The sequence below is a fragment of the Protopterus annectens genome, chromosome 10.part0 (genome assembly GCF_019279795.1).
Source record: "Protopterus annectens isolate FY-2018-M chromosome 10.part0, PAN1.0, whole genome shotgun sequence".
NCBI classification, from domain to species: domain Eukaryota; kingdom Metazoa; phylum Chordata; order Ceratodontiformes; family Protopteridae; genus Protopterus; species Protopterus annectens.
Genome location: NC_056744.1, coordinates 1,368,284,983 through 1,368,299,704, shown reverse-complemented (window position 1 = coordinate 1,368,299,704; position 14,722 = coordinate 1,368,284,983). Strand labels below are relative to the sequence as shown.

Below are 14,722 nucleotides of genomic sequence, written 5' to 3'. Positions count from 1 at the left end.
AGACGTGCATTCATAAGCAACTATTAAACCACCTCCTAGAAAACAACCTACTAGCTACCTGCCAACATGGCTTCAGACCATTTCATAGCACCTCTTCTGCTCTTCTATTCTTCACCGACTGCATTAATAAAAATCGTGATAATGATACTCTATACTCAGCCCTCTTCATTGATCTGTCAAAAGCTTTTGACATGGTCATTCACCAGCTACTCATAAAAATACTTAGAAACTTCTCACTGGAACCACTTGCTACACAATGGCTCCAGTCCTATTTAAATAACAGGCAACAGGCTGTATTATGGCAGAATAACTTGTCTTCCCATCTCCCAATTACCCTTGGTGTCCCTCAAGGCTCCATATTGGGTCCTCTCCTTTTCTTTATCTTTACTAACGAGTTACACTCTGTATTACCTCAAGCTACCTGTATCCAATATGCGGATGATTCCACACTAATATGCTCAGCCTCTTCACTATCACAACTTCAGTCCCTAACCCAAAACGCGTTTAGCAGAGCAGAGAATTGGCTTCTTCACCGATGTCTCATCCTGAACCCAAACAAAGCAAAAATGCTACTATTCACTCCCACCTGCAGAGCCCCCCCACTGCATTTCACAGACACATCTAGCAATGGTACGATCATATCTCCCAACTCTACTACAAAACTACTTGGAGTACTAATTGATAATAACCTCACCTTCGAGCCCCATATTAACAACACTATAAAAACAGTAAACAAGAAAATAGGTTCCCTCTATAGGATCAAACCCTTTCTGACTCCACTAGCCAGGACCACCATTGCCCGTACCCACCTAAGATCAACCCTACTATATGCGTCCCCTATCTATACCAAACTATGTAAAAGCAATCTGAACAAGTTGGCTAGCTCCTACAATAATATTGCCAGATTTACAGCTGGGTCTACCTATAGAACCCATCATTGCAACAATCTTAATCAACTAGGATGGTTAGAATTGCCAAATCTTATTCTATCAAACCAACTAACTATTGCCCACAAGATATTGTATCATCCTACAAGTACTCCAATACTCACTAATCTAATCACCCCCTACAATAACCTGAAGACCCTGCGCTCATCAAATAAATTACTGGTAAAGATAAGTAAAACCAACAATTTGGCTGGAGACTCTCTATTCTCTAACACAGTGGGTAAAACCTGGAACTACCTCCCTACTGATCTAACCTCCTTACCTTCAATTACTCTATTTAAATCCAAACTCAAACCATACCTTAAATCACACTGGTTATGCCCTTGTGCAAATTCAAACTAACTACCTCCCTTGTCTCCAGACACTAATCTTCTCACTCACACAAACTAATTATTCTTTTACTAACATTAATGTGCGTGTGACCTTTTTTAAAGTTCAATAGTGCTCGATTTCACTTACCTTATATTTTGTTGTATGTATATCCATACTTGTTATGTAGCTCGGAATGTTTTTTTTTCCTTACTCATAAGCTAAAATGTAATGTACTATTATAATTTGCCAAAACTTGATAATGTACCTATGTTTTTGTGATTCTATTCTGAAGTGTGGAGCTTTTCTCCCAGGGCCGCCACTGAAAATGGACATATATCCAGTTGGACTAGCCTGGTCAACAAATGTAAAATAAATAGATGCCATAAACCATAGGATCAGCAAATACTATTGGATGAAGTTTGAGACTGATTTGAGACCCCCAGGAAAGTTTCCAAATAAAAATCCACTGTTTCCCCCATCAAAAACGACTTTTGCTGTAAGCTGTCCAACAGACAGCAGAGAAAGACAGTTGCATGTGACAGAGTCAAGGAGGGTTTCTTTACATTTATGGGGAACCCCAGACTGGTCAAAAGAGAAGAAACCCATTGTGATGACTTTAGACCTCTGGTAAAAAGACTCTGAAAGATGAAAAAGTCATCTAAGTAAAGAGATATGGGAATGCCACTCAGTCTGCAATGAGCTATGAGTAGAGCTAGAAACATTGTTATACCTTTGGAGTTGTACATAACCCAAAGGTTAATGCCAAGAACTGATAATGTGAACCAGGCACAGGAAATCTAAGAAATGGTAGCTTTTCCATATGGGAATGTGATGGTTTGCATCTTTTGGAGCTAATATTACCATAAAACTTCCTTGGGGAATGAGACATAACAGATTCTGTGGGGTCAGCATCTTGAATTTTTGGAACTTTCACATACTTATTTAGGAAGGAAAAATCTAGACCTGGTCTCCAAGAAGATTCTTTCTTTATTACTAGAAACATTCTGGAATAGAGGGCTTTGCCCTTGGGGGGGTGAGTACGTTTTGAAGAATGTGAGGAAATAACTCTGTTTGGTTCTGATGGAGATATGGTGGGGAGGAACTCCACTGAAATGATGAACTTGTATCTGATGCCAACTATATCCATTCTAAATCACATTTAACACCCAAGAAACTGAGACATAGAGGGATAAAGCCCTTACAATTGCCTTGGTGACCTGGGTTTCATTAGTGGCTCGGGCAAATGATCGTGCATTAAGGGAGGGATGAATGTGACCATCATGAGGAGGGTGGTGACAAGGGAATCTTCTGTGACAATCCTTTATGGAAACTGGAGATGTTGCTGGTTAAGAAGTGTGGTCCAAAGAGAAGGTGAGGGGGGACATGGCTTAGCTGCTGCTGCAGAGGTGGAGTTATACACCTCACCATCCCCACTGCATGCTTGCTCCTCAGATGTAATTGTAGCGCAAGAGGGGATAGGGGATATAAAGAAAAATAAAAATGAGTGAAATTTGTGGCAAGAAACCACTGGTTGTCCTAATATCCTTGATTGGTCCAGCTCATGCACTAAGTGGGAGGAATATAGGAAGGAGATGGTTTGACCTGCAAGGTTGGGGATATAGTGGTGGTAGGGAATAAAAAAAAAATAACATCTAAAAGTTGAAAACAATCTATTGCTAAAAAGAATGCACTGAGCCAGTTTCTGGGACAGAATTTGAGCAACAGGGACACCAGGGATAAGAGAAGGAAGAAGAATGCTGATATAGTCATTCTGAAATAGAAGGTTGCCCTGTGTTTTTGAAAATAGCCTTGTTTCTTGTTATTCCCCTCCTGAAAAATGGAAAACATGGAAGATTTGCATAAGGGTGGGAGGGTGGCTGAAAAATCTTGAAAGTTTCCTGTATTTCTTTTCCTGTTTCATTAAATTGCTTGAGGTCTTATGTTGCAGAAGGGCAAACAAACCTATTTATGTAAAGCTGAATTATAAATTTCAGATATTACCTCATCAGAAAACTTTTTATTACATACCCAGACATATATCTTCAATAGATACAGTACCTGTACAATCATACTCACTCCTTAAGGCATGTTTTAGTGTTTGAGACATGTTAGAAGCAATGGAATTCAGACAGACACTAGACAAGTGGGGTGCCAATTGTGTGTGGTGTGGAGGTGGTTAGCTTCTACAGCAAGAGGTTCTCTGGTCCTGATGCAAGGCTGGGATGGATGCCTTCTGCATGTCCTCTGCATGTCCTCGTTGTGCGCAGTGCTCGGTTTCCTCCCCTCCCATCCCAATCCAATGCCTGACTGTGGACTGGAGGCGGACACCTAAATTGTAGGTAGGTGTGTGTGGTGGTGTGAAGGTCTGTGGAAGGCTGGGCTGGCACTCGCCACCGTAAAAAAAAAACCATTCAATTTGTGGTGCGGAGTGATGATCTGTGGATCCCTAACCGGGAAAAAGCCGAAAGAAGAAGAAGAAGACTGCCTTCATAGACAAGTGTAGCAGATAATTCTCTCAAAATGTCTGCACAAAAAGAATAAACTTCCACATATTGGTCTAATAGTTGTGAATGTTATACATCAGTGTAGAAGAAACTATTCTCTTACCAAATGTGTTCCTTTGTTTTCAACAGGGGAAGGATTGGAGGACGCCAAGAGTCTGTTTCCAGCTGGTGAAGATGTGGATGTGGCCAGAGGGTCAGACATGAGGTGGCCAAACAAATGTTTGTTGGTTGGAAAAACTTTCTAAAGCCTATTTACTTTTTCAGGAACTGAAGTTTGAAAATAAAGATTTTTGCAGGTAGCATTAAATACATCCTCTAAGGCTGGTACTAAAGAAGGAATGGGAGTAGCATGAGGCACATCTATTTGTTAAATCATAATAGCCCCTTAATTCAAGGGGGGGGGGCATCCATTTGTTCCCATAAAAAAAAAAAAAAAACACTCATCCTTCCTATAATATGAGAAAAGGAAATTTTCTCCAAAAAGGTTGTGATGACCAAGTTTTCTCTGAATCAGAGATTTGAGCTTGGGATTCTGCAGGAAAAGAAGCTGTGTCCTTATCTATGTCAGATTCCCCTGAAATGTCTTCCTCAGGAGCATCTCTGCTGAGATCTGTTTCAGCTAAGTATTTCTAAGAACCAGGATTAACAGCTTGTAAAAAAACTACTTATCTAAGGTAAGACATTCTCTTTCTTAACAGACACTATGTCTCTAGATGTATAATGATTAACCTTTTGTTTTTTTCTTTATATCTTTAAGGGAAGACTGACACATTAAAGGTACTTCTGCACCATCAAGAGGTCTCTTTCCAAGATTACATTGAGCAGCATATCCCGTTGTGTCTTCCTGACCAAGCAGAGAGAGATTTCCCATTCCCAAAATGGACACTGGAACAGAAGAGGATGTGGCTGACATCTGGTACATGGTAGCTGAAGGTACTACACCAGAGGAAGCCAGTAAGGTAAGTGAATGGTTTGAGGAATAACTAATGGCCATTGCCAATTCACCCACCATTGGCTGAGGCATTGAATGAGCCCATGGAGTTGGCAAGTGCTGAGTGATAAGTTGTTTTTGCTTTCTAGGTATGGCAGAACTGAGAAGAATGTCTTGAATGTAATATGCTTTACTGGAATGAGCTGGTCAGAAGGCAAGTTGTGAAACAGTGTTAACAAGCAGCACACCTACACTGACTGTTTCATAACGTTTACAGTCTCCCAAACACAATGTTGTGTAAGCATCACACTAAATTCCAATCAGAAAACCTCTGTTGTAAAACTCTGCCTGATAGAAAAAATGGCAGGTAAGTTATTACACAGTGAGAACACTCACAAATATCCCCCAAAATAGTCCATGTTTGAATAAAATGCTTCCCAACATTAAACTTTTAAATAAAATGCCTAAGACTTACAAAAGCTGTGCATTTTATGACAAACAATGCCACAAGCTAGCATAAAGGTAAAAATACTAGCCCCTGACAGAAAACTTTTGACATTAGAAAGGTACTGGGTTTCATAAAAGGGAAATACCACTAAAATCATGCCAAAAGTAGCATTTGTGTTATATCTTAAAAGGGCAATATTCTGTAGAGAATAATTCCCCAATGGGAATTTATCTGCCATAAATGAAGCTGAAGGCTGGAAGCTTTTGCTCTTCTGAAGCTTCTAAGTTGCTTCCTCAACAGGTGGCAAGAAAGCACTGGAGAAATCTTCAGTCTGACTGCTGATTTCCCTACAAGAGGCTAGCCAATCAGCAGTCAGTGGATGTGTGGGAAGGGGGGGGGGGTGAGCTTTCAGAAGCTTGTTGGTTATTGTGTCCTGGGCAGAACACAACCCAAATGATATAAAGATATGAGATTTTTGGATGACATATTTATGTTGTGGAATGCAAGTATAGACAAGTTCAAGGAATTTATGGACTATTTGAACACTAAATGTGACTATTTGAGGTTCACTTACAATATAGATAAAAAATCAATTCCATACTTAGACACCCATATAATTATAGATAAAGGAAGGTTCAAATCAAAGATTTATAGAAAGAGCACTTTTAGTAACACTTACTTAGAATATACTAGTTGTCACCCTATTAGTCAAAAAAGAAGTATTCTCAAAGCTGCCAGGATGACCTCTGATTATACAGATTTAGTAAATGAATTGGATTATATAGGAGACATGTTTAAATCCAGAGGGTATCCTGTAGCCCTGATTCAAGACACCATAAAATATGTAATGCACCAATGGGGAAGAAAGTACAAACCTATATTAGGAAATAGTAATGTGGATATAGGGGGAAATGTTAAAATTAAAGAAGCAAATGATCTAGACGGATATATGAAAGCATGTATTTTACAATATGCCTCTGAGACCCAGGACATAACCAGAATTATAACTAGTAACTGCAATATACTTAAAACTGACAATAATGTGTTTAAAATAGTGGGAAACAAACCACATTTTGTTTCTAAAACAGGAATTAACCTTAAAGTTGAATTAGAATGGAACATTATGGATCAAAATGTAATGAAAGGGACATGTACCACCAAATGTGGGAACTGTAATCAATGTAATTTAATTATAAATAGTCCATCTGTAACCTTGGAAGATATTAATAATACTACTGTATGGTTCCGGACAGGGAATTGTAGGACCAGGCATGTGGTTTACATGGTGAAGTGTAGTAACTGTCCATGTTTCTTTGTGGTAAAGACGGACAGATGTCTTCGAAACAGAATTTATGAGCACTGTTACAAAATCAAGAAGCAGTACACTAATAATGCATTATGGAGGCATCTTGAGGGGAATAGTAAATGTAGTATGTTTAACTTTGATATACTTGAATGTGTAAATGTGAATCCTAGAGGGGGGGAGTGTCAAACATGTATTAGGAGAAAAAGACACCAGATGGCAGATTAAATTAAATTCTTCTGTTCATCCTGGGTTGAATGATTCAATTTCTATAAAGCCAATTTTGGAAAATAATAGGTAACAGAATATTTTATGGTATATTTGGACATATGAATGATTAAATTAATTTTTAACTAACATATATTTTTTATTTTTGATTTTTATTATAGTATGAGGTGTATATGAAATTAGATACTATTTTAGTATGGCATCAGTTGATACAGAGAGCACTGGCACTTTAAATAGTATAACATCAATTAATTGTTTAATTACATGAATATTTTTTGAATGGAACTAGTATATAAGCTAGGGGAATGCAATTAATGGTTGTTCTGATGAAGTCCACAAGTTAGATGAAAACGCTTAACCTAAAGCATCTTTCTGGCTGTTTTTTTAGCTGTTGAATATTTTAACCATTAAAGTGTTTGAACGGAACTTTCAGTGCAAAGTGAACTTTCTTGGGATCCTCGAACAATATTTTGTTAGTTTTTATTCAAATGATATAAAGGCTATTGCAGCACTGGGAAAAATAACATCGGCACTTAATCACTTCATTACAAACAGTTACAGAATATACTGATATGAGGAGTTAATCTACAGAATGCCTACTCCAACATAAACAGATCATGCTTAGACTATTAACATAGTTTAAAAAATAATTTACAGAATTAATTTAGTGCCAGTGCAAAAGTCAACGCTGTAAATATGGTAACAGCTGTCAGATGTAAACAATGTCTATTTTAAGATAATTTCTCACTACACCAGAAGAGCACTGTGTTGCAGCCACTGATGACAGCAGGACAACAAATTATAACAGCTCCAAATGAGTGCAAGTATGTTACCTTCTGTTGTTGCAAGTGATGTGTTAGAAGTCTGTGTGATGTCTGGAATAGAGGCAGATGCAGGCATTGGCGTGGTGGAAGCATGCGTGACAGATGTGTTGTCTGCAAACAACCAAAACTGTGAATCAGTATTACTGACATTGCTTTATTTATTTGTTTTTATTATACTATTAACATATACTGTCACAGCAAAACATTTTTCTTAAAACAAATGTAATTAATATGGTACAGTAGTCATAGTGCCCTAGAAATATATTTATGTGAAATTTACAAGAAGTCTTCCTACTTCTATATTTATGAACATTTTAACTTCTGTGAGGAACGTTCCTTAAAACTAAGCAGTGATGTTTTTCCTCTATTGCTGATGAATCAGATGACAGTTTTGTTAAGTGCCACAGGTCTATTTACTCCAAAATGTAAACAAGACTGTCATAGACTAAGATTAGACAAGACTTGCAAATGCTACTACTTTTAAATGCTGCACTGCATCCACAAAAGCTCTGAGTAGCACATCATAACATTGGGCTAACAGAATATGGTAATAAACATTTTTCTTTAACTACACAACAATGGCTCATAAACTATAAAATCTGTCCATTTACCTGTCATCTTCTACATTAATGTTCTGGCAATCACTCCATTATTAATAGCTGTTTTTTACTGCAGGTTCCTTTTTCATAACAATTCATTCTTAAACTCCCCTGAATCTGCTGTACACATAGCAAATATGTTCGATGCAGTTTTGGGTACATATTAAACAAACAAAACAAAAAAAAAGTTTTTTCTTCAAAACTGGATACTTGCAATCAGGGTCATAAAGACCCTAAAATGTTTCTTCAAGATATTAATAGAGAGTTCTGACAAAAATAAAGAGAGAGTTCATTTTAAACTACAAGACAAGTGGTACGAGAATATACACATATTTATTTATACATGAACATAAAAATTAATTCCTCAATAAACATTTTATCTAGTAAAAGGTTGTGGTATAGCTGGAACCAGTCATAGGAAACTAACAGTGAATAGGATGTTATTAAAATATGAGCTACACACGCATGCATATATAAAAACACAGATGAACACACCCATATACAATTATTCATACACTACATATACACGTTCCCCTACTCACTTATGTTATGTCTTTGGATTTGGGCAAAATTAAAGAGTACTTACGTATTATCACAACCAGATTTTTGCGGTAATACTGTTTGCTTTTTAATGTCTACATGATACCGAAAATGCAATGAAAACCAAACAGACACTGTTTTCTTTTACACTGAAGTTTGTTTAGGCAGGGTTATAACTTCAAAAATTGAAAAATTAATGTTTTAGTGAAGGTGTTGCTGATACGAATTCTCACAACCAGATTCTATGCCGGCATGTTTGCAGTTTCTTGGTTGGGCACTTCACAGTGGCTGCAAAGATATATGAAGAACAGATAACAGGGGCTACTGACAGACACACAGACATGCACAACAGGAGACACCAAAATAAAAGGTTGTGACACGGTGAAGGAGTTACTTTTTGCAGAGCTAGGACAGCTGGTTGTTGTCATTTGTCATTACTTCCTGAAAGCCGTTACGCACCCAGAAGGGAAACTCACACCAGGGAGAGTATTTTAAACCAGGGATGTCATCATTGAGGATGTAAAGTATGTCATGGGGATGAGGACAGTATGTCACAAATCAGGAATCAGATTTTCATCGGACAAAGTCAGTTGTATCCAGTAAGCCTTATGCTAACTTCCACACTCCCAACCATGATTCGCAACTGTATGTATGGCTGTTATTTCACACCATTGTCTGACAAAGAACGTTCAGTGGGCAGCCTTGCAAGATGTGACATGCTACCAATAAAGAGCATGAATAAACAATAACAGTATGTTGTCTACTTTGTGTTGATAGCCCTCCAGAAAACAACCTGTTTGGTTAAAGAAAACACACTGTATTCCATTTCAAGCACATTAACAAACATATTTACTGATCGGGAAACAACCGCTGTTGGTGCAAAAATCTGGTTGCGATAATACGTAAGTACCAATTAAAGCTTTTGTGAAAGTCTATGAGGACAAAGAAAGGGCATTTAGAACCAAGCATTATGAGGTACCATTGCAGCACTATGTCACTCTATTTGTGTATGTCTATGCATACGAGTGTATGTGTGTGTGTGTGTGTGTGTGTGTGTGTGTGTGCATTTCTGATGCACACACGCGCACGTGCACACACAAAAAAGAAGTTATGTACTCACCATAACGTTCCATGTTTGTAGTCCGTCTCGCCCTTCATTCTTACATATGGGATCAGAGCCGATCCTTGGCGCTGACTCAGCCTATTTACAAGCTGGAAATCTTCTAGTTGCCTTGTGGCTAGGTAGGTATTCCACGGTGCACCAGTACAATCCCCAGATCTTGTTTGCTGCTAACTAAGAGAGATAATAACAAATATACAGAGTAAAGCCAATACTAAAAGGTCTCCATAAAAAAAGATAATAATATTTTTCTGTCTCCAGGTACTTCCAGGAGGGGGGTAGGAAGGTGGGTTCATAAGAATGAAGGGCGAGATGGACTACAAACATGGAATGTTATGGTGAGTATATAAGTTCTTTATGTTCTGTAGTCCTATCTTGCCTTCATTCTTACATATGGTACAGCGTCCCTAGTGCCTTATTCTTGGGTAGCTCAAGGAAAAATACTCCTGAGTACCATGGAACCAAATGATGCTCTAGCCCTGGAGGTTAAATCCAATTTGTAATCAGTAATAAAAGTGTGAGGGGTAGCCCACATTGCTGCTGCACAAATATTATCAAGTGGGACCCTGGCTTGAAAGGCTGCAGAGGTAGACTGAGATCTGGTAGAATGAGCCTTGATATTAAAGGATAAAGGTCTACCCTCAGAGTTGTAAACGTAAGTTATACAGCTAGAAATCCAATTTGACGGTGTTACTTTGGAAACTGGTAAGCCTGACCTGGATCGGAGAAGGAAATAAATAACTGATCTGATTTCCTGATTTCCTTAGTCCGGTGCACATAAAAACGTAATTGTCTATGGACATCCAGCTGATGAAATCTGTATTCAGCTGCATTGGAATCAAGGTGGCATGGGAACAGAACTTGGGGACAAAGGAAGGATTAGTATGAAGGGACATCCTGTCTTTGTGGAATATCAGGTAAGGGGGTTTCACAGACAATGCTTGTAACTCTGACACCCGTCTGGCTGATATGATAGCCACCAGAAACAAAGCCTTCCAAGACAGGAATTTCAAAGGGGATGAATGAAAAAGCTCAAAGGGTGGAAAAGCTTATTTGGATAACACAAAAGCTAAATCCCATGAAGCAACAGGTTCCTTTAAGGAAAGTTTTGCAAAGCCTATGTAACATCAGATTAGAGTCTTGAAAGCCTAGATGAAAATTTGAAATCACTGCCAGTTGAACTCTAATAGTGGTAGCCACAGATTCCTGGTGAAAAAGCTCAGACAGAAATTCCAAAACCACTGGAATGGAGGCAGTGTCAGGGTCAACATTCATTTTCTCTTCCCAGATAGAGAATCTTCTCCATTTACTGGAATATAGTTTCCTAGTGGAAGGTTAATGGAAAGGCATAAGGATGTGAGTCATGGAGCGTGAAAAGTCGTGAAGCCTAACTAGGGGTAGAACTGGAGCAGCCATGTTGTCAAATTGAGGGTGTGTAAGGAGGGGTGAAATGAACCTGACATGTGAGTCAACAGGTCTGGAACTGGGTCCAGAATCCAAGGATCATCTAGGAGAAAAAGCCCAAGGAAGGGGAACCAAACCTGACGAGGCCAGTAAGGAACAATGAGGATCAGTTTGCTTCCCAGCCATTTTGCTTTCTGAATAACCTTGGGAATGAGAGGAAGGGAGGAAAGGCATAAAGGAGACTCAGGGACCAATCATGAACAAGTGCGTCTCTCGGTGACTCCCCCAGAGGGGGGATGAGGGAGAAGTAACTGCTGCATTTGGCATTGACTGGGCTGGCAAAGAGAGTCCAGAAAGCCTGTCCCCATCTGTGGAACATCTGTTCCTCTGTTTCCTGTTTCGGAGACCACTCATGAGGCATCAGGATTGCCCAGCTGAGCTTGTCAGCTATCACTTTGGTTGTCCCTGGAATGTGCATTACCACCAGAAAACTCTGGGAAGAAATCGCCCATTTCCAAACTCAAATGGCCTCTCAACAGAGTGGGTAAGATCTGGTTGTGCCCTGTTTGTTGATATACTATACTACCAACCTGTTGTCTGATTGTATTGCAATAGTCCCCAGAGGCAGAAGGTCGTAAAGTGCCTGCAATGCCAGGAGCACTGCCCTCATCTATAGAATGTTGATATGCAGGTGAGCCTCATGATCTTGCCATGTGCCTTGGACAGTCCTGCCTAGATAATGCCCCCCCACCCTATCTGTGAGGTATCCGTGGTCACAGTGACAACGGGTTGGTGAGGAACAAATGGAGTGCCCGTGGTTAACTGATTGGGTAGAGTCCACCAAATGAGGTCCTTCTTGCAAGAATCTGTCAGCAGAATGTGATGAGATAATGGTAGGTGCTGAAAGGACCATTGGGATGACAGGAGCTACTGAAGAATCCTCATGTGGAGTCTGGCTAGTGGCACTAGTAATATGGTGGAAGCCATGGTCCCTAGAAGCTGCAGAATAGTCCTGGCTTTAACCTTTCGCAAGGGGAGAAGACAATGAATTTAAAGAACCAGATTCTGTGCCCTTTCTACAGGAAGATGAGCCAACATGTCTACTGTGTCTATCTCTGCACCTATAAAAATCACCGATTGAGAGGGCAATAAGGCAGATTTTTCCCAATTTATAGAAATTCCTAGCTGGGCACAAAGTTTAATGGTAGCGTCCCTGGTCTGAAGAAGTAGATGTCTGGTGGGGGGTGGTCAAGAGCCAGTCGTCCAGATATGGAAACACCTGGAATCCTCGACGCCTCAGGTGAGCTGTCACTACTGCCATTCACTTGGTGAACACCCTGGGGGCTGTGGTGAGACCAAAGGGAAGAGCATGAAACTGGTAATGACTGGCTCCCAGCCAGAAGTGTAGATGACTCCTCAACGCCCTGTCCATTTTTATGTGGTAGTAGGCGTCTCAAAACTCTATTGAGCACATCCAATTGTTTTTCCCTAATAACGAGAGTATAGACTGCAGTGTTACCATCCAGAACTTATCCTTCTTTACTGATTCATTCAGTCTGCTGAGGTCCAAGATGGGCCTCCAGTCCCCTGTACGTTTTGGCACTAAAAAGAATCTGGAGTAAGTTCTGGATGCTATTTGGTCTGCTGGGACGGTTTGGATGACTGTTTTTGACAGCAACTTGTTGACCTCCACAGTTGCCTGAGCTCTGTGATTGGGTGGAACATCCGGGATCCTTTTGGGAACAAAAGGTGGAAGAGAAAAGGGTATGACATAACCTCTGGTAATAATTCTTTGTACCCACTTGTCTTGAGTGATACCCAGCCAGGCTTCTGGATACAAAGAAATGCAACCCCCAACCTACCCCAGAGAAGCACAGTCAGGCCCCACATGAGGAGTGCTGGTAAGGCCGGCTTCAAAATGAACCACGACCTCCCTGGTTTTGCGGTCCACCCCTGCCTCTAGGGCGATGTCTACCATTTCCTCCTCCTCCTCCTCCTCTGCCTCTGAAGGAGGAGTTTACCCTGTGCGTCCTGAAAAAACCTCTGGGACTTCTTGAACCACATTTTACTGCCCCAATGACCCTTAGGATATGGTCTAGAGGGAATAATAAAATGTGCTCCCACGGCAGAGAATGTTTTTCCTTCTTGCTTGGACCGGGTGAGAGTGCACTTTACCTTGGGTCAATGAGAAACCGGAACCATTGAAGGGGGCATTGGTAAAGGTAGACTTGAACAGTTCCACAAAATTACGCAAATGCATCCAGGAATGATGCCTTAGGGAAAATCCTGAACCCGCTGTTCTACTTGCTCCATCGGCTGCATACGAGATAAGCCTCATGGACAAGTTGACGATAGAGTTCAAGGTGGACAACTGGGCAGACACCTTGTTAGTGACTCCCTCACTACATGTACTCCTAACTCTTTAAGGAGATCTCTCTGAAGCCTCGTGAAGTGTGTAAGGTAGTTCAGCAATCTAAGGTAAATGCCGCTGAAGAGAAGATACACTTCCCGTATCTGTCCATCGTTCGAGACTTTTTATTCAATGGATGAACTGAAGAAGAAGTCTCAGCTAGCTCCTTCTTAGTGGCCACCGCCACCACCCTGGCATCTACAGGAACACCTTTAGACAAAAAATCCTTTTCTGGGGTGCAGAAAGAAACTTATTCTGTCTCCTGGGAACTGGCTCCAAGACATCAGGAGTATCCCACACCTTTCGACTAACTAGCTCCATCAGTTCATTGAAGGGTGGAGACATCCAAGAGGCTGAAGGTTGAGACCAGAAAGCCTTCAGGTACACTGACTCATCATCAGAATGGGTAACAGTGGGCCAGCCGCACCTCTGTTTAAGGATTTCCAGGATGTCTACGAAGGAGACATAATCAGAGGACGACTTGTGGGACCCTTGAGGTCAGTGTCAGAAGTCAGAGACTCATCCTTGGTGTCTACATGCTCCCCCTTACATGTTCTCTTCTGTAGGGGCTCCTCTGAAGGATATTCTGTGGAGGTCTCACAATAGTGGGGGCCACTGGCTGGTGGCTCCTGAGGCTGAGGATCTATGCTGTCCACGGAGAGAGTAGTAGCGGAGACAGAAGTAGGTGCCTTAGGAGGAAGAGTGTCAGTGCCTCTGGTAGGAGCTGCAGATCGGGGCACCACACTCCTCATCATCTTGAATGCCGACCTCTCCAGTTTCGTAGACCTCCCCTGCTCCGAGGAGACTGAGGATGTCATCGGTTCCAGAGGCATCGGCTCCGAGATAGATGTAGGATCCAAAATCACCCTCACAAACGTGCCAAGAGGGAGACTCAGAACCGAAGTGGTTCGGTTCCAGGCATTCCTGTTGGGGGCCAACCGGGGAGCTTTGGCTCCTAGACACCATGGACACCAGCACCAAGAGTGTTGAAGTGGAACTCAGCTCCAAATCAGCCACAGGGGGAGCTGGAGCTGAGGGTTCCACCAGTGGTACCAAGCACTATGGCTCTGAAAGATCAGCATGGCTCAGAGGAGGAATAACTGAAGGGGGCTTAACAGACTCAAGTGGCTCCAGAACCGACTGGGCCGGAGC

General features: G+C 41.0%; 1 protein-coding gene across 1 annotated transcript in view; it reads right to left on the bottom strand.

Annotated features, from left to right (window-relative positions):
- Positions 1–14,722, bottom strand: part of LOC122814279 (receptor-type tyrosine-protein phosphatase C-like) — a 2,027,173-nt gene that overhangs the window by 1,349,234 nt on the left and 663,217 nt on the right. Inside the window, exon 17 of the mRNA XM_044086870.1 lies at positions 7,507–7,608. Within this exon, the coding sequence (XP_043942805.1) occupies positions 7,507–7,608 (102 nt within the window). The remainder of the gene's footprint in view (positions 1–7,506; positions 7,609–14,722) is intronic.